An 18,450-nucleotide genomic window follows, 5' to 3' on the forward strand; every position below is an offset into this window, starting at 1 on the left:
ATGCGGCCACCTCTGGGCAGGGGCGGCGCACACACGAGGCGGGCTCACCCAGCGCTGGGATGCGGCCACCTCTGGGCAGGGGCGGCGCACACACGGGGCGGGCTCACCCAGCGCTGGGATGCGGCCACCTCTGGGCAGGGGCGGCGCACACACGAGGCGGGCTCACCCAGCGCTGGGATGCGGCCACCTCTGGGCAGGGGCGGCGCACACACGGGGCGGGCTCACCCAGCGCTGGGATGCGGCCACCTCTGGGCAGGGGCGGCGTACACACGGGGCGGGCTCACCCAGCGCTGGGATGCGGCCACCTCTGGGCAGGGGCGGCGCACACACGGGGCGGGCTCACCCAGCGCTGGGATGCGGCCACCTCTGGGCAGGGGCGGCGCACACACGGGGCGGGCTCACCCAGCGCTGGGATGCGGCCACCTCTGGGCAGGGGCGGCGCACACACGGGGCGGGCTCACCCAGCGCTGGGATGCGGCCACCTCTGGGCAGGGGCGGTGTACACACGGGGCGGGCTCACCCAGCGCTGGGATGCGGCCACCTCTGGGCAGGGGCGGCGCACACACGGGGCGGGCTCACCCAGCGCTGGGATGCGGCCACCTCTGGGCAGGGGCGGTGTACACACGGGGCGGGCTCACCCAGCGCTGGGATGCGGCCACCTCTGGGCAGGGGCGGCGCACACACGGGGCGGGCTCACCCAGCGCTGGGATGCGGCCACCTCTGGGCAGGGGCGGTGTACACACGGGGCGGGCTCACCCAGCGCTGGGATGCGGCCACCTCTGGGCAGGGGCGGTGTACACACGGGGCGGGCTCACCCAGCGCTGGGATGCGGCCACCTCTGGGCAGGGGCGGCGTACACACGGGGCGGGCTCACCCAGCACTGGGATGCAGCCACCTCTGGGCAGGGGCGGCGTACACACGGGGCGGGCTCACCCAGCGCTGGGATGCAGCCACCTCTGGGCAGGGGCGGCGCACACACGGGGTGGGCTCACCCAGCGCTGAACAGAAGCCCCCAGGAGGCGAGGCAGCCGGACGCCAGCTCCCCGCCCTGGCAGAGAAAGACGGTCCCCCCGCCTGGAAGCTCCACTCCTCCCGGCCACCCAGATCCGGCAGCGCTTCAAAGGACACCGAGGATGCTGAGGAACTTCCGTCCCGGCTGGAAGACTCGGGGATGTTCCTCACCCGCCAGCAGAGAGGGAAACGCCCGTTCTCCTCCAGAACAGGCAAGGCGGGGTGTGTGTGTGGGGGGGGGGGTTACTGACAGGGAGCCCAATGAGGCTTTGAATCAGGGAACAGTTAAAGAGGCCGTAGGGCAGGAGTGGGCAATCACTTTCCCTGGGGGGCCACTTAATTAATTTTGTGATCACAGGCCGGCTCCATCCTGCCCCCACTCCTGGAAGGGGCGGGGCCTGAGGCAGAGGGGGCGGGGCTGGGGACTGGCCTTCCCCCAGAGTTGTCTGAGCTCAGGACTGTGAACTGGAAACACAGCAAAGGGCTCGTGGCCCCGGCCCCTGCCAGAGGAGCCCCACGACCTGCAGCCACGAGCCATTTAAACAGGATCCGGCTGCCCGAGCCACCGCCTGGAAAAATGGCCAGATGCAGCCCACAGCCAGATCACAGTGTTAGGTGCAGATCACAGTGTTAGGTGGGCCACAGCCGGCCCCGGGCTACAGCCAGATCACAGTGTTAGGTGGGCCACAGCCGGCCCCTGGGCTACAGCCAGATCACAGTGTTAGGTGGGCCACAGCCGGCCCCGGGCTACAGCCAGATCACAGTGTTAGGTGGGCCACAGCCGGCCCCTGGGCCGCAGCCAGATCACAGTGTTAGGTGGGCCACAGCCGGCCCCTGGGCTACAGCCAGATCACAGTGTTAGGTGGGCCACAGCCGGCCCTGGGCTACAGCCAGATCACAGTGTTAGGTGGGCCACAGCCGGCCCTGGGCTACAGCCAGATCACAGTGTTAGGTGGGCCACAGCCGGCCCCAGGCCGGATCCTGCCCATCTCTGCTGTCGGGCAAAGACAGAAGGTTCTTGCCGAGTCCCGGGGTGGGCGCTTGGAAATGCTGGGCGCTGGCTGGTGCCGCCAGTGGTGAGGCGCCCCGTGGACACCCGGGTCCAGGCAAACAGGCGAAGGGAAAGGCCAATGGGGGTTTTGTTGCCCGAGCGATGGCCGGAGTCTGGGCGGGGCTCAGCAGCGCCGCGAGGGCCTGGCGGGTGAAGCCAATGGCCGTGTTCACGTTTGGGGATCTGCTCTGCAGTGCGCAGCCTGCCCCACCCTGGGCCTTCTCGGTGCCGGCCGCTCTAGGCGCCCCTGGGCACGAGGGCTAATTGGGACCGAGGCCCCTGGGCTGGGGGACCCTAGGGGTCCATCTGGCCCCACAGCCCCATGCAGCCCTCCCCCCCCACACTCCTCCATCCATCCATCCCCACGCACCCCAGCCCTCCTGGGAGCTGCTCCGGCAGGGCCTGGGGTCTCCCCAGACCCCGCACTGGGTCCGGGGTGGGGGGGGAAGGTTCCATGGCAGTTGGTGATCCAGAGAGACTGATGTCTGGGTAAGGGCCACCCCACAACCCCTCCCTCCATCCCCTCCCCCTCACCTCCACCCATCCCCCTCCCCGCTCCCTCTCTCCCCAGACCCCCCCTTATAGAGCTGGCTGCCTACCCAGACCCGGCCCTTGCGCCCGGGCCGGCGTTTCCTGCTGACTCTCGCTCTCCCCACCCCAGGAGCCCCCCGGATCCCGGTGCAGCCCCCCTCCCCAGAACTCTCTCCCGGAAGCTGCCCCTCCAGGTCTCCTGCACCTGCCTGGCCCTGCTCAGCCTCCTGCTGCTGCTGCTGGCCCTGGGCTCCGAGCACTGGCTGGAGGCGAGACGAGGCGACGTCTTCATCTGCTCCGGGCTCTGGAAGATCTGCGTGAACTCCCTGTGCGTCATGCCCTCGCAAATGCCAGGTGAGGACAGCCAGCACCCGGGAAGGCACCACTACCACCAGCCAGCTGCAGCGGGTCAGGGAGGGGGGGCTGGGAGCCAGGACTCTTGGGTCCTATGCCCAGCTCTGGGAGGGGAGTGGGGTCTAGGGGTTAGAGCAGGAGGAGCCGGGACTCTTGGGTTCTATCCCCAGCTCTGGGAGGGGAGGGGGGTCTAGGGGTTAGAGCACGAGGAGCCGGGACTCTTGGGTTCTATCCCCAGCTCTGGGAGGGGAGTGGGGTCTAGGGGTTAGAGCAGGAGGAGCCAGGACTCTTGGGTTCTATCCCCAGCTCTGGGAGGGGAGGGGGGTCTAGGAGTTAGAGCAGGAGGAGCTGGGACTCGGGTTCTATCCCCAGCTCTGGGAGGGGAGTAGGGTCTAGGGGTTAGAGCAGGAGGAGCCAGGACTCTTGGGTTCTATCCCCAGCTCTGGGAGGGGAGGGGGGTCTAGGAGTTAGAGCAGGAGGAGCTGGGACTCGGGTTCTATCCCCAGCTCTGGGAGGGGAGTAGGGTCTAGGGGTTAGAGCAGGAGGAGTTGGGACTCGGGTTCCATCCCCAGCTCTGGGAGGGGAGTGGGGTCTAGGGGTTAGAGCAGGAGGAGCCGGGACTCTTGGGTTCTATCCCCAGCTCTGGGAGGGGAGTGGGGTCTAGGGGTTAGAGCAGGAGGAGCCGGGACTCGGGTTCTATCCCCAGCTCTGGGAGGGGAGGGGGGTCTAGGGGTTAGAGCAGGAGGAGCTGGGACTCTTGGGTTCTATCCCCAGCTCTGGGAGGGGAGTAGGGTCTAGGGGTTAGAGCAGGAGGAGCCGGGACTCGGGTTCTATCCCCAGCTCTGGGAGGGGAGTGGGGTCTAGGGGTTAGAGCAGGAGGAGCTGGGACTCTTGGGTTCTATCCCCAGCTCTGGGAGGGGAGTGGGGTCTAGGGGTTAGAGCAGGAGGAGCTGGGACTCTTGGGTTCTATCCCCAGCTCTGGGAGGGGAGTGGGGTCTAGGGGTTAGAGCAGGAGGAGCCGGGACTCTTGGGTTCTATCCCCAGCTCTGGGAGGGGAGTGGGGTCTAGGGGTTAGAGCAGGAGGAGCCGGGACTCTTGGGTTCTATCCCCAGCTCTGGGAGGGGAGTGGGGTCTAGGGGTTAGAGCAGGAGGAGCCGGGACTCAGGTTCTATCCCCAGCTCTGGGAGGAGAGTGGGGTCTAGGGGTTAGAGCAGAAGGAGCCGGGACTCTTGGGTTCTATCCCCAGCTCTGGGAGGGGAGTGGGGTCTAGGGGTTAGAGCAGGAGGAGCTGGGACTCTTGGGTTCCATCCCCAGATCTGGGAGGGGAGTGGGGTCTAGGGGTTAGAGCAGAAGGAGCCGGGACTCGGGTTCTATCCCCAGCTCTGGGAGGGGAGTAGGGTCTAGGGGTTAGAGCAGAAGGAGCCGGGACTCGGGTTCTATCCCCAGCTCTGGGAGGGGAGTAGGGTCTAGGGATTAGAGCAGAAGGAGCCGGGACTCGGGTTCTATCCCCAGCTCTGGGAGGGGAGTGGTGTCGGGGGGCAGCCTCCTGGGCTCTATTTGAGTGTGCTGGGGGGTTCCTCTCCACGTCACCCCGGGCTCTCTGTCTCCCTCAGATTACATCGAGGCGACCAAGCTGTTCCTGATGCTGGGCCTGCTGGCGGGGCTGCTCTCTGCCTTCACCCTCCTCGTCCTGTTCAGCGGCTCCAGCTTCGACTCTGTGCTCCCCCTCATGGTCTCTGCCATGGGCAGCTTCAGCGCAGGTACCGCCTGGGCCCACGGCTCCCCTGTGCCCCCAGCCGGCCCGGGGGAGGTCTGGCCCTGTGCCGGGCGGCCCTGCGGGGCACCCACACTGTTCCCTGTGGCCTAGGTTTCTGTGTCCTGGTTGGGATGGCCGTGTTCACCAGCGACCTGAACAGCTTCATCAAGTTCATGTGGCCCCACATCTCCTTCGGCTGGTCTGTCGGCGTGGGCTGGGTCTCCGTCCCCGTCTTCCTGCTGACCGGTGAGCTTGCCCGGGGGTGCATCGGAAATGCGGCCACCTCTGGGCAGGGGCGGCATACACACGGGGCGCGCTCACCCAGCGCTGGGATGTGGCCACCTCTGGGCAGGGGCAGTGTACACACGGGGCGGGCTCACCCAGCGCTGGGATGTGGCCACCTCTGGGCAGGGGCGGTGCACACACGGGACGGGCTCACCCAGCACTGGGATGCGGCCACCTCTGGGCAGGGGCGGTGTACACACGGGGCGGGCTCACCCAGTGCTGGGATGCGGCCACCTGTGGGCAGGGGCGGCGTACACACGGGGCGGGCTCACCCAGCACTGGGATGCAGCCACCTCTGGGCAGGGGCGGCGTACACACGGGGCGGGCTCACTCAGCGCTGGGATGCAGCCACCTCTGGGCAGGGGCGGCGTACACACGGGGCCGGCTCACCCAGCACTGGGATGCAGCCACCTCTGGGCAGGGGCGGTGTACACACGGGGTGGGCTCACCCAGCGCTGGGATGCAGCCACCTCTGGGCAGGGGCGGTGTACACACGGGGCGGGCTCACCGAGCGCTGGGATGCGGCCACCTCTGGGCAGGGGCGGTGTACACACGGGGTGGGCTCACCCAGCGCTGGGATGCAGCCACCTCTGGGCAGGGGCGGTGTACACACGGGGCGGGCTCACCCAGCGCTGGGATGCGGCCACCTCTGGGCAGGGGCGGCGCACACACGGGGCGGGCTCACCCAGCGCTGGGATGCAGCCACCTCTGGGCAGGGGCGGTGTACACACGGGGCGGGCTCACCCAGCGCTGGGATGCAGCCACCTCTGGGCAGGGGCGGTGTACACACGGGGCGGGCTCACCCAGCGCTGGGATGCGGCCACCTCTGGGCAGGGGCGGTGCACACACGGGGCAGGCTCGCCCAGTGCTAAGATGCGGCCACCTCTGGGCAGGGGCGGCGTACACACGGGGGCACGCTCGCCCAGTGCTGAGATGCGGCCACCTCTGGGCAGGGGCGGCTGTGGGCTGACTGGGGTGGCATCTAGCATGTGCCAAGTTGGCGTTTTTGTTAAATGGCTCTCAGCATCCCCACTACCATTTACTGCAGCCCCCAGAGGGCTGGGGGAGAGCCCCACATAGCCCTGCATGGGGGTGGTGTCATTACCACGGGGCTGGGGGCACCGCTGAGGGGGGCAAATCAGGGCAAATTGCCTGGAACCAGGGCTACTCGCAGCCTCCTCAGTCAGGCACCAAACCAGCCGCACTGAGCACCTCAGCTGGCACCTGGCCAGCAAGGAGCCTCACAAGCAAATCCCCCCCGACACCCCAGTGTTCCCTGTGCCCCCCCAGCCCCCCTCACACAGGGGAGAGGTTCTAACCCATCCCCCCACCTCTCTCAGACACCCCAGTGTTCCCTGTGCCCCCCCAGGCCCCCTCACACAGGGCAGAGGTTCTAACCCATCCCCCCACCTCCCCTCAGATACCCCAGTGCTCCCTGTGCCCCACCCAGCCCCCTCACACAGGGCAGAGGTTCTAACCCATCCCCCCACCTCCCTCAGATACCCCAGTGCTCCCTGTGCCCCACCCAGCCCCCCTCACACAGGGGAGAGGTTCTAACCCATCCCCCCACCTCCCCTCAGACACCCCAGTGCTCCCTGTGCCCCACCCAGCCCCCCTCACACAGGGGAGAGGTTCTAACCCATCCCCCCACCTCCCCTCAGACACCCCAGTGCTCCCTGTGCCCCACCCAGCCCCCCTCACACAGGGCAGAGGTTCTAACCCATCCCCCCACCTCCCCTCAGACACCCCAGTGCTCCCTGTGCCCCACCCAGCCCCACTCACACAGGGGAGAGGTTCTAACCCATCTCCCCAGCTCCAGACAGGTTCTCCCAGTCCCAAAGGGACCAGCCCCAGTCCCAGGGCGATTGATACCTCGGATCTCACCCAAAGAGCCGCTGGGCCGACCCTTTAGCAGCTGCCATGGAAAGGTTTGTGCACACAGCAAGAGGGGGTGGGAGGAGGACGGATGAAGACTTGGAGATGCTCCAATTGCAAAGTGCCTGGGCCCGGCTCTGAGCGGAGGAGGAACAAGCCGCCGGCTCACCAGTCTCGGGAGCACGTCCTGTGTCTGGCGGGGTCAGCAACTCCATCCGGGCCCTTAGTCCTTGGGGAGTGACGGGCGGGAGTGGGACCCTGGAGGACCCTGGAGGGCCCCTTGTGTCCCCTTGCCCAGGCGGAGGGACACCCGGGGTCCCCTGGTGGGATGGCACCTCCCAAACTGGAGCGGGTCAGAGGACAGCTCCCTGCCCGTGTCCTTCCTCGGCAAGCAGCCGGGGGCCCCTCCGGGCGGGCAGGCTCCCAGCCGAGCCCCTGGGGGTTATCGGCAGCACCGAGGGGCCACTGCCCATGCAGCAGAGCCGGTCAGGGAATCGCCGCCCCGCGCCACAGGCCCCCGGCGCCTGCTGCTGTGTCCCAGACACAAACGTTCCAAGTGCCCGCCCAGAGCCGCTCTCCAGAGCTTCCCCACGGAAATCCCACCGGGACACAGCCGCCCGGCCCGGCCCCGCCAAGCACCCACGTCCAGTAGATGCCTCACCTGGCCCCTAGCCCAGCACGTGGGGCAAACCCACCGTGGGGGGTGCAACACTGAGCTGCCTGCTCCTACGCACGTCCAGGGATGTCCCAGACAGCTCGCCTGGCTCTGGGATGCAGCCACCTCTGGGGCAGGCCAGCCGGGGAATAGCCACTTGTAACGGTGCACGGGGACAGTTCTCCTGGCTCTACGGTGCAGCCACCTCTGGTGCAGGGCAGCCGGGGAACAGCCGCCCGTAATGGCACAGGGGGACGGCTCGCCTGGCTCTGGAATGCAGCCACCTCTGGGGCAGGGCAGCCGGGGAACAGCCGCTTGTAACAGTGCACGGGACAGCTCTCCTGACTCTGAGATGCAGCCACCTCTGGGGCAGGGCAGCTGGGGAACAGCCGCTTGTAACAGTGCCTGGAGGCGGCTCACCTGGCTCTGAGGTGCAGCCACCTCTGGGGCAGGGCAGCTGGGGAACAGCCGCCTATAACGGCGCACGAGAGCAGCTCTCCTGGCTCTGAGGGGGGGCAGCTGGGTTTCAGTGGCTGCACCTCATTCCAGCTCTGAGCTTGTTTTGTCCTCTCTCCACAGGAGGGGTGACGCTGCTGGCCCAGGAATCCAACTGAATCTGAGCATGGGGCCTGCGCTACCCCGAGGTGCCAGGGCCTAGTGGAGCCTGCATTGTTGGGGGACTGATTTCCCCAGTCCCCCAGAGCAGGGAGTGGGGGGGGGGATCCTTGCTGCCCCCCACTGGAAGGGCTGAGCCCTGCTCTGTGTGTGTGTCAACCCAGGCAGCACCTCCTCCCCCAACCTCTCCCGCCGTGACACCCCCCCATCCCGGTTCATCCTTCCCCCCCGATTTTCCTTTTAGAAACATTAAAAATTCCATTCCCCAAGCACCGTGCCTGCTCGTTTATTGCAGTCTCTCCCGTGGTTGAAAGGGAGCCCGGACTCCTGGGGCCTATCCCTGGCTCTGGGAGGGGAGTGGGGTCTAGTGGTTAGAGTGGGGGGGAGGGGCCGGGAGCCAGGACTCTGGCCTCTTTACTGGCGCTCTCTTGCCTGGCTTCACCACTGACTTCCCAGTGTTCGCTCATGCCCTGGGGCTGGCGGTGTCGGGATCCCCGTAAACGCTGTTCCCAGGCCCTCAGCACTTCGGGGTGAGCATTGGGCCACTCCTCCGGGCCAGCGTCCGGAGCCCCTGCGCTTCCAGAGCCGGCCCCCTGGGCTACCGACACGCTTCCCAGCAAGTGACAGTGACGTAAACGGAATCACGGTCCCCTCCGCTAGTCGTGGGGCCCCTAGCGCCTCGGCTTCAGAAGCCGAACCCCGACTGCCGAGGCTGCTCACATTCACTCTCACCCAGGGCAGGGCAGCTGCCGAATGTGCCTCGGGTGGCTTGAAAGCCCGTTGGCGACGCCTCCCGGCCTGTCTGCAGGCTGGCGGTGTCACGTCACTGCAGCGTGTTGGGCTCCTCGCAACCTCTGCGAAGCCAGCGCTGCGGCACTGACCCCCAGGTGGACCATCCCAGGAAGTGCCAGGGACCCAGAGAGCAGAAATCAGGGATGCTTTGTGCTCCCACCCCCTGGCCTTGCCTGGCCCCGTGGAAGAGGGGGGGAGCGCCTGCAGGAATGTGCCGGGGGGTCAGACGGGGCTAATCGTTGCGGGGATCAGTGTTTTGCGGGGGGGTCACCCTGGTTGCCGTGCAGTGTCCTTGCGCACGCCGTGCGGAGCAGGACGCGGGCGGCAGGGCTGGGTTTCTGGGGGTATGTCTACACTAGAAAGTTAGTTCGAACTAACGGACGTTAGTTCGAACTAACTTTCCTATGCGCTACACTAGCGCTCCGCTAGTTCGAATTTGAATCGAACTAGCGGAGCGCTTAGTTCGAACTAGGTAAACCTCATTTTACGAGGACTAACGCCTAGTTCGAACTAGCTAGTTCGAACTAAGGGCTGTGTAGCCCTTTAGTTCGAACTAGTGGGAGGCTAGCCCTCCCCAGGTTTCCCTGGTGGCCACTCTGGCCAACACCAGGGAAACTCTATGCCCCCCTCCCGGCCCCGGACCCCTTAAAGGGGCACGGGCTGGCTACGGTGCCCGTGCCAGGTGCAAGCCTGCCAGCACCCAGCTAGCAGACCCTGCACCTGGCACGGCACAGAGCCACCCACCCGATGCCCCCCAGCCCACCCCCTCTTGCCGGGACCAGGCTGGCGGCTCCCGGGAGTTTGCCCTGGACCGCAAGAGGCGGGCACCTTCCTGGGCTAGTGCGGACATCGTGGACCTCGTCCACGATCTCCGCACTAGGCACAGGAAAGTGGCCGTCTAGGGCAGGAGAGCTGCCAGCCTGGCCACCCAGGACCAGGTGTGCATGAAAATCAAGGGGGTCCACTGAGACCCCCGACACTGAGCCCTGAGCTTACAATGGCCGTACTGGGTCAGACCAAAGGTCCATCTAGCCCAGTAGCCTGTCTGCCAACAGCGGCCAACCCTAGGGACCCTGGAGGGGATGGACCGAAGACAATGACCAAGCCATTTGTCTCGTGCCATCCCTCTCCAGCCTTCCACAAACTTTGGGCAGGGATACCACTCCTACCCTCTGGCTAATAGGACTCCATGGACCCAACCTCCATCACTTTATCTCACTTCCCTTTCAACTCTGTTCTAGTTCTAGCCTTCACAGCCTCCTGCAGCAAGGAGTTCCACAGGTTAACTATTTGCTTTGTCAAGAACAACAACTTTCTCTTACTAGTTTCAAGCCTGCTACCCATTCCTTTCCTTTGGTGTCCTCTAGTCCTTCTTTATGGGAACTCAGGAAGAACTTTTCTGAATGCACCCTCTCCACCCAACCCCTGCTTTTAGAGACCTCTATCCTGTCCCCCCTCCGTCTCCTCTTTTCTAAGCTGAACAGTCCCAGTCTCTGTAGCCTCTCTTCATCTGGGACCTGTTCCCAACCCCTGATCATGTTAGTTGCCCTCCCCTCTCCCAGCCTTTCTCTTCCCCTCTCCCACCTCCTTTTCCCAGTCTCCCCCAGTTTTGTTCAATAAAGACAGAGTCAATGTTGGAAGAAACGTTATCTTTATTTTGTACATCAATAAGAAGGGGGGCTAGGGAAGGGCAAGTGGAAGGAGGTGAGGGAGGAATGGGGTACGAGCCCCCGATGGGGAGGACTGGGCTGGCTCTGCGGGCTTCTGGGGGTGGAAGCTCTCCTGCAGCCCCCCAATTACTCCCTCTCCCCAGATGGCAGCCTGCGGCAAGTGCAGCCGGGCTGATGGCCGAGTGGTGTGATGTGCCCAGTGTGGGCACTCAGGGCACTCCAAGCCAGAACTTCTTTGCAAGCGGGGCACCCCTTAGAACTGTGTGTCCGGGGTGGGGGTCGGGACCCTTTAAGCGCAGCCCTCGGCTAGCCTGAGACAGCATCTCCATGCTCTAAGTCCTCCTTTTATGCCCTGCCGGCACTGCTTCCGGCCATCCTTAAGCCCTGTTCAGAGTCCACTCAATGTGGACTTACTAGTTCGAACTAGCAAAACGCTAGTTCGAACTAGTTTTTAGTTCTAGATGCGTTAGTTCGAACTAGCTTAGTTCGAATTAACTAATTCGAACTAAGTTAGTTCGAACTAGCGCTGTAGTGTAGACGTACCCTGGGTGCGAAGTGCTGCACCTGATGGAGGAAGGGCCTTTGCCTGCTGCGGGTCGGGCTTTCTGCTTCCATTCCTAGGATACAATCCCCTCCCGTGAGCCCGGGTGCAACAAACATGCTCCATGAGCCGGTTGTAGACGCTAAAGACCTTCAACCAGCCCAGCTCTCAGCCCACCGCAAGCGCAGAATATTCCCCAGTGCAGGATCCCGTGCGAACCCGCCCAGGCCCCCGCCCACTGCATATCCCTGCCCCACACGAGCCTGTCCCTGCTTTCCCCACTCACCCTGCCTTGGCGCCGGGGCGGGGGTATTCCCAGGAGAAGGAAGGTCACCGGGGGCCCAGATGCTCAAGGGGTCGGGTGGCCCCGGTCGCCCTGACGGGGCCTTTTCCAAGCTGTTTCGGGAGGAGGGGGCCTGGGTGTGGCTGCCCTCCCTGGTCCAGACACTGCCGGCTGCCTCTCCCAGAACCCGTCACGGGGTGAGCCCCCGACTTTCCCGGCGCGCAGAGACGGGGGAAGGGGACCACCACCGGTCTCCGGTTTATAAGCACTGCATTATGGCGGGGGGTGGGGCGGGGGGCCCTGCCTCAAAAGGCTTTTACGATCCTTTCAGGCCTCCCAGCTTCTGCACGCTACAGCCACCCCCGGGGTGCCCAGACGCAAAAGGAGGCGTTAGGCCCCACTGGAAGCCACAGGGTGCGCCGGCAAACTATTCGAACACTCAGCGCCCATGTGGTCCCCTTCCCCCACCTCCCCTGTGAATGGAGGGGGCAGGGCGGCTATCGGGTGGGGCGGGGGGGGGGGAAAGCTAGGGAAGATGCCCTGCCCTGCAGCGAGGCCAACTCTCTGGAGCTCCTGTCTCAGGAAAAGCGTGTGGCGCTCAGCAGGCAGGGTGGGGTCAGGAGCCATAAGAACATCAGAGCGGCCAGGCTGGGTCAGACCAAGGGCCCATCCAGCCCCATGTCCTGTCTGCCCACAGTGGCCAATGCCAGGTGCCCCAGAGGGAGTGAACAGAACAGATCATCCCTCCCCTGTCTCTTACAAACAGAAGCTAGGGACACCATCCCTGCCCAGCCTGGCTAGTAGCCATTGATGGACCTAACCTCCATCAATCTAGCTGGCTCTTTTTGGAACCCTGTTAAAGTCCTGGTCTTCACGACATCCTCTGGCGAGGAGTTCCACAGGTTGAGTGTGTGCTAGGTGAAGAAAAACTTCCTTTGGTTTGTTTCAAACCTGCTGCCTATTGATTTCATTTGGCGACCCTTAGTTCTTGTGTTATGGGAACAAGTAAATAACTTTTCCTAATTTCCTTTTTCCACGCCATCCATGGTTGTATAGACCTCTATCCTATGCCCCCTTAGTCTCCTCTTTTCTAAGATGACAAGCCCCAACCTTATTCCTCTCTCTTCATATGGGACCCGTTCCAAACCCCTGACCTTTTTCGTTGCTTTCTTGTGAACCTTTTCCAATGACCCACAAGAGAATTCACCAGGGGCTGCGTTGGCTTCCCTGGTTATCGGTGCGTGCAAACAGGCAGCCCTCCCCAGCCTTCCTCCTCCCCGCCCCCAGCACGTTTCCGGACAAGAATGACACCTTGCTCGTACCAGGGAGAAATGGTTTTGTCACCCACAGACTCACACGGAAACGGCTTGGCCTTGGGATCAAAGGAGAGTTTCACTTTTCCCTGGCAGCTCCATAAACGGCGGCAGGATCACAGAGCAGCCAACTCCCAAGGGAATGTGAGTGACTCTAGGCAAACATCCGCGCCTGGGCAAGGACGTGCACTTTCCGGCTGGTTTCACTGTTTGCTGTTCCTGGGGGCTGTTTGAGCTGCAGTGGGTGGAGAACCGGGCCCAGAGGCTGGGTAGAAATAATGGCTCACAGCAGCACGCAGCTCGCCGGGCGCCTCCTAACCGTGGCATTGGGGGGCAGAGCAGAAATCCCTCCTGGGCCCATGGCAATGAGCTGTCAATCAGTCAGCCCGCGCATCCGCTCCTCGTGCTTCAGCCTTTTCGCCTGCGCGCAGGAAAATCTGCCACGCTGCCAGGTTCGGCTGGGACGCGGGGTCGTCCTGGGGCTTTCGCTGATGCCCACGTTTCCTGGCCTCGCACCGGAGCGGCCCCAGACGGTGGCGGGACTCCTGGGGCCAGCAGCAGCTCGCTCGGCAAAGGCCTGGCTCCGTTCGGTCTCTGCTGCAAACCCAGGGCGCGCCCCAAACCCCGCCCTGTGGCTTGGAGACCGGTTACTGCTGCCCTGAGTGACTGCCCTCCACCGGGGCAGGGTCTTCCATGTAATGTGTCAATCAGAGAGTGCGAGGTGAGAGAGGACAAAGGCCCACGGCATTGTGGGATACTGGGGTCTAGTGGTTACTGGGGAGGGCTGGGAGCCAGGACTCCGGGGGTCTCTCCCCCACTCGGGGAGGGGAGTGGGGGGGTGCCGTGTTGCCCTATCCCCAGCGGGAGGGGAGTCTTCAGGGGAGCCGAGGAAGGAGGGGGCGGGGCCAGAGTGCAGGCGGAGCAGGGGCGGGGGAGGGAGTAGTCCGCTGGGATGGTTCGGGGGGGCGGGGATTATGGGACTTTGCCCCCTCTCCGCCCCAGCCCCACCCGCGGAAGCATCCCAGGTCCAAGGGGCAGGGACTCGGTGCCGTGGGGCGCAGATCGGACAGACGCTGCCCTCCGAGGGAGGAGGTGACGGAGAGCAGGCGAGGGGGTCGTGAGAGGCCCCCGAACGTAGGCTCCACGGAGTGAGACCGAGGGTCTGTCTATGCCCCCCCCCACAAATACCCGTCCATCCAAGCTCCTTGCCAGCCAGCCCACGTCTGTCTCTGTGGCCCTGCCCCGCCCCAGCTGCGCCAGGCCACAGGGCTTCCTGAACTGCTGGCCAGGCCTGGGACGCGGGGGCTCATGGAGCTGCCTGGCCGGAAGCAGCCAAGGGCAGAGCAGCCAGGGAGAGGGATCCTTACAGCCACCGGTGGGCAGCGGGGCTGGCTGCTGGCTGGTCCGGAGCAGGGCTCGGCCAGGGAAGGGGGTGATAGAATACAGGCCGGTGGGGTGGAGAACCGGGGAGGGGCAGGGAGATCAGAGTCAGGCGGGGCACAGACCTTGTCACTGGGGGCGCAGGGGGAAATCACACGGGTATCACGGGCTGCCCCAGCTCCTGCCCACTGAGCCTAGGGCCCCCACAGTGGTGCTCCCTGGGGTCCAGCTGTCGGGTGCTGGGGCTGGCTGAGCTGCGGTGCTCCTGGAGCGCCGGGTCCCTGCCTGGCTTCGCAGTGCACAGCCAGCCACGGGCTCTCCACCACGCCCGGCGGAGCGGCTCCCGGACCCCGCTGACCAGGCTGAAAGCGAGGACGAGACACATAGGAGCCGGCGGCAGCCCCTGACCATGGGGCATCGATAGACGGCACCTGCCCCTTGCTCAGAGCCGCGCTGGTTTAGCCTCCGGCCACAATTCTGCATTTTCCACGGCTCCCATTCATCTCGGTTTGCCACCCTGTGGAGCAGAGACCCGGCCGCTGCCCGTCTGGCTCCACGGGCCCCATCTTGCTGCGGGACTCAGCCCAGCCTGCGCCAGGTCCCCTGGGGCCGCAATTTCCCATCTCTCTCTTCCTCACTTGCCAGGTGTCCCCAGATCCCAGCTCCTTGGCCCCCAGCTGCTCCTGCCATGCAGCCCCTCCGGATCGTCAGCACCTTCCTGGCTCTGCTCAGCCTCCTGCTGCTGCTGCTCGCCCTGGGCTCCGACCACTGGCTGGTGAATGACCTAGGCATCGTTCAGGGATTGTGGCAGGTTTGCTACAATACAATCTGCGAAAAATATTCTGCAGTGTCAGGTAAGGGTAGGCAGCTCTGCCAGGGATCCCACCGCTGCCACCAACCAGCTCCACTGGGCACAACCCTGACTTCCTGGGTTCTTTCCCCACTTCTGGGAAGGAAGAGAGGTGTAGTGGTCAGAGCAGAGTGGACTGGGAGCCAGGACTCCTGGCTTCCATGGGAGTTTGCTGCAGGGTTATTCTCTATGTAACCCTGGTCTCTCTTGGCTCCTCAGATTATGTTGACGCCACCAGGGCTTTCCTGTTCCTCGCCATGATCGCTGGGGGGGTCTCCAGCATTGCTGTCATCACCTCATTCTTCCGCTCCCACCTCGGCCCCGTGCCCCTCACCCTGGTCTCTGCTGTGGGCAGCTTCAGCGCAGGTACCGCGCCCACTGGGCTTCCCCCCAACCCCAGCCCCCCGCAAACCACGGGGACCCTGCTCTGGGCTCTGGCAGCTTCCCCTGCTGGTGGGTCTCTGCATGAGCTGCACTAAGGGGTGTGGCGCTGTTCCCTGTGCCCTAGGGCTCTGCGCCATGATCGCCATGGCCGTGTTCACAGGGAAGGTCGTGGCTCTCACCCAGGGTATGGTGAACTTCGGCTGGTCCTTCGGCCTCGGCTGGGCCTCCTTCCCCCTCTTCCTCATCACTGGTGAGTGCAGCAGAGGGATGTCAAAAGGCGGCTGCCTCTGGGGAGGGGGAGGGGCAGGGGGCCGGTTCTACAGGGACCCCTCATCCGGTGCTGAGAGGCGGCTGTTTCTGGGCAGGGGCAGACAGTCCCCATGGGTGCTGCTCCCTTCGCTGCCTGAGCCCCAGTCTCTGCTCTCCCCCAGGTGCAGTGACCATGTTCATCCCCAAACCCCCCTCGAGCTGAGCCGGGGGCGGCTGGACGGAGCCTGCAGCATCATGGAACCGACTCCCTCAACAGCCCTCAGCAGAGGGCAGAGGAGTGTGGAGCCCCGACCTCTCTACTTCCGCACCCTCTATCCCCCCCGGTTACCCCCACCATCCCAGCCCCCTCCTTTGGCAGCCAACTGAGTCTTTGTGCAGAAACATGAAACGGATCCACCCCCCAGCAACACGCCTGGGTTGAGTCCGGCTTTCCTGGTGTCTGAAAGGGAGTCGGATGCCTGGGTTCTGTCGCCGGCTCGGGGAGGGGAGTGGGGTCTAGTGGTTAGAGCGAGGGGACTGGGGGCCAGCATTCCTGGCTTGTCTCCCTTGGGAGGGGGCAGTAGGTGATGCTAGTTGGGGAGGGGAGGAAGGAGGGACACGATCTCCTGCCTTGGCCAGGGGCAGCATGAGGTGGAACGAGGGGCGGCCCTTGGCGGATGCTGAGCCCAGGAAGCAGACCGGCCAGAAGGGAATTGACAGGAAATTCGTGGCTCTGGGTTCGGTGACTCTGTTCAGAGCCAGCACTGAGCAAAGGGAACCGAACGGCACCGTCTCGCCCGGAGTGAGTCTCCCATGAGCCTCTGGGGCATTGCAGAGTTCTACTGCCCCACAGCCCCTTCCCCATAATTCTCTGGGGTCTCCCTGACCCTCCCCAGCCTCCCCTGCAGTGTCTGGGCTGTCCGGCTCTCATCTCCCGCAAGCTTTGGGCTGTCTTCATGCTGGACGGGACCCAGGAACCGGGCTCTCCCCAGCCAGGAACAGCCATGGGTCCCGGCTCCTGTTAGAGCCCCAGAGTCACATCTATCCAGCTCCCCTATTGATCCCCCCCAGACATGCATCCTCCAGCCCCACATATGCCCCATCCCTCCTCACATGTATCTAGCCCTGCATGGATACAGAATTTGTAGCCACAAAAACGAGCCATGAATGCAGATACCCATGGCTATGAAGCGGATTTGCAGGGCTCCCTCTACCCCCGTCGCTCTGTCCCATCCCTTCCTCCAGCTAGCAAGGAATGTGAAGGGGAACAAGAAAGGTTTCTACAGGCATGTTAGCAAGACGAGGGTGATCAGAGAGGGTGTGAGGCTCTTATTGGATGAGGGAGGTAACCTAGTATGTCTACACTGCATCCCTAGTTCGAACTAGGAGGGTAACGTAGGCATACCGCACTTGCAAAGGAAGCCCGGGATTTGAATTTCCCGGGCTTCATTTGCATAAAGCCGGCCAGCGCCATTTTTAAATGCCGGCAGTTCGAACCCCGTGCCGCGCGGCTACACACGGCATGGAGTAGCTAGTTCGGATTAGGCTTCCTAATCCGAACTAGCTGTACTCCTCATTCCACGAGGAGTACAGCTAGTTCGGATTAGGAAGCCTAATCCGAACTAGCTACTCCGCGCGGCACGGGGTTCGAACTGCCGGCATTTAAAAATGGCGCCGGCCGGCTTTATGCAAATGAAGCCCGGGAAATTCAAATCCCGGGCTTCATTTGCAAGTGTGGTATGCCTACGTTACCCTCCTAGTTCGAATTAGGGATGCAGTGTAGACATACCCCTAGTGACACATGATGTGGGGAAAGGTGAAGTACTCAAGGCTTTCTTGCCTCTGTCTTCACGGACAAGGTCACCTCCCAGACTAATGCGCTAGCAACACAATATGCAGAAAAGGCCCTGGGGATTCCAGTGGATGAGAAGCTGGAGATGAGTCAACAGGTTGCCCTTGTAGCCAAGAAGGCTAGTGGCATATCAGGTTGCATTAGGAGGAGCATTGCCAGCAGATCCAGAGGAGTGATTATTCCCCTTTATTCAGCTCTGGTCCAGTTCTGGGCCCCCCAGTATAGGAAGGATGTGGACGCACTGGAGGAGGGTCCAGCGGAGGACAAACAAAATGATTCGGGGGCTGGAGCACTTGACGGATGAGGAGAGGCTGAGGGATTTGGGTCTGTTTAGTCTGCAGAAGAGAAGAGGGAGGGGGATTTGGTAGCAGCCTGCAACTCCCTGAAGGGAGGTCCCAAGAAGGATGGACAGAGGCTGTTCACAGTAGTGAGGGATGCAGAACAAGGAGCAATGGTCGCACGTTACATCAGGGCAGGTCTAGGTTGGAGATTAGGAAAAACTATTTCCCTAGGCGGGTGGGGAAGTGCTGGGCTGGGTTCCCTAGGGAGGGGGTGGAATCTCCATCCCTAGAGGTGTTTAAGTCTCGGCTTGACAAAGCCCTGGCCGGGTTGATTTAGTTGGGATTGGTCCTGCCTAGAGCAGGGGGCTGGACCTGATGACCTCCTGAGGACTCTTCCAGCTCTATGAGTCTCCAGCCCCATATGCACAGCTCCAGCCAGTGGATGGCAGGGGTTGAGACAGGCCTCCCTGCTCTGGGGGTCCCCAAACCTCCCCCTGCTAGAATCAGAGACTGGGTATCAGTTGAAAATGGCCCTTTGCTGTTCATTCCCTCTGTAGCCCCTGGCCCTGCCCAGAGGTACAAGAGCCGGGGGAGGGCGGGAGAAGGGGGACAGCCCCCATGCCTCCCCACTTTGCAATATGTTTTGGGGGTCATAATGCTCCCCCAATCTGCAAGCCTCGGGCAGGCCTGAAGCACGGGGGGCAGGGACAGCCTGCAGCTCC

The 18,450-nt window shown here is 63.6% G+C and overlaps 2 protein-coding genes across 4 annotated transcripts; both read left to right on the top strand.

Annotated features, from left to right (window-relative positions):
- The first annotated feature begins 1,952 nt into the window (after positions 1-1,952).
- On the top strand, positions 1,953-8,403 carry LOC112547471 (protein NKG7-like). 2 transcript variants are annotated; one of them, XM_075907900.2, is made up of 5 exons: positions 1,953-2,087; positions 2,724-2,947; positions 4,561-4,707; positions 4,815-4,949; positions 8,098-8,403. In XM_075907900.2, the coding sequence occupies exons 1-5, from the start codon at positions 2,059-2,061 to the stop codon at positions 8,130-8,132; spliced, it is 570 nt and encodes a 189-aa protein (XP_075764015.2). In that variant the 5' UTR covers positions 1,953-2,058; the 3' UTR covers positions 8,133-8,403. The 2 variants fall into 2 exon arrangements, with proteins under 2 accessions (XP_075764015.2, XP_075764014.2); XM_075907899.2 differs by lacking the exon at positions 1,953-2,087 and adding an exon at positions 2,178-2,551.
- A 4,320-nt stretch (positions 8,404-12,723) lies between these two features.
- Positions 12,724-16,914, top strand: LOC102450815 (protein NKG7-like). 2 transcript variants are annotated; one of them, XM_075907911.2, is made up of 5 exons: positions 12,724-12,876; positions 14,758-14,966; positions 15,182-15,328; positions 15,471-15,596; positions 15,778-16,914. In XM_075907911.2, coding segments are annotated over exons 1-5 (525 nt in total). In that variant the 5' UTR covers positions 12,724-12,874; the 3' UTR covers positions 15,819-16,914. The 2 variants fall into 2 exon arrangements, with proteins under 2 accessions (XP_075764026.2, XP_075764025.2); XM_075907910.2 differs by lacking the exon at positions 12,724-12,876 and adding an exon at positions 12,887-13,453.
- The last annotated feature ends 1,536 nt before the right edge of the window (positions 16,915-18,450 follow it).

The sequence above is a fragment of the Pelodiscus sinensis genome, chromosome 22 (genome assembly GCF_052426305.1).
Source record: "Pelodiscus sinensis isolate ZL-2025 chromosome 22, ASM5242630v1, whole genome shotgun sequence".
Classification (NCBI taxonomy): domain Eukaryota; kingdom Metazoa; phylum Chordata; order Testudines; family Trionychidae; genus Pelodiscus; species Pelodiscus sinensis.

What these genes read in the sequence shown, in the direction of transcription:
- LOC102450815 (XM_075907910.2), top strand. Translation starts at nt 13,431, where the DNA reads ATGTGTCAATCAGAGAGTGCGAG. An exon ending in AAAATATTCTGCAGTGTCAG is followed by an intron (nt 14,967 to 15,181) that starts GTAAGGGTAGGC and finishes TTGGCTCCTCAG; the next exon opens with ATTATGTTGACGCCACCAGG. An exon ending in TGTGGGCAGCTTCAGCGCAG is followed by an intron (nt 15,329 to 15,470) that starts GTACCGCGCCCA and finishes CCTGTGCCCTAG; the next exon opens with GGCTCTGCGCCATGATCGCC.
- LOC112547471 (XM_075907899.2), top strand. Translation starts at nt 2,385, where the DNA reads ATGCAGCCCTCCCCCCCCACACTCCTCCATCCATCCATCCCCACGCAC. An exon ending in CCAGAGAGACTGATGTCTGG is followed by an intron (nt 2,552 to 2,723) that starts GTAAGGGCCACC and finishes TCCCCACCCCAG; the next exon opens with GAGCCCCCCGGATCCCGGTG. An exon ending in CATGGGCAGCTTCAGCGCAG is followed by an intron (nt 4,708 to 4,814) that starts GTACCGCCTGGG and finishes CCTGTGGCCTAG; the next exon opens with GTTTCTGTGTCCTGGTTGGG.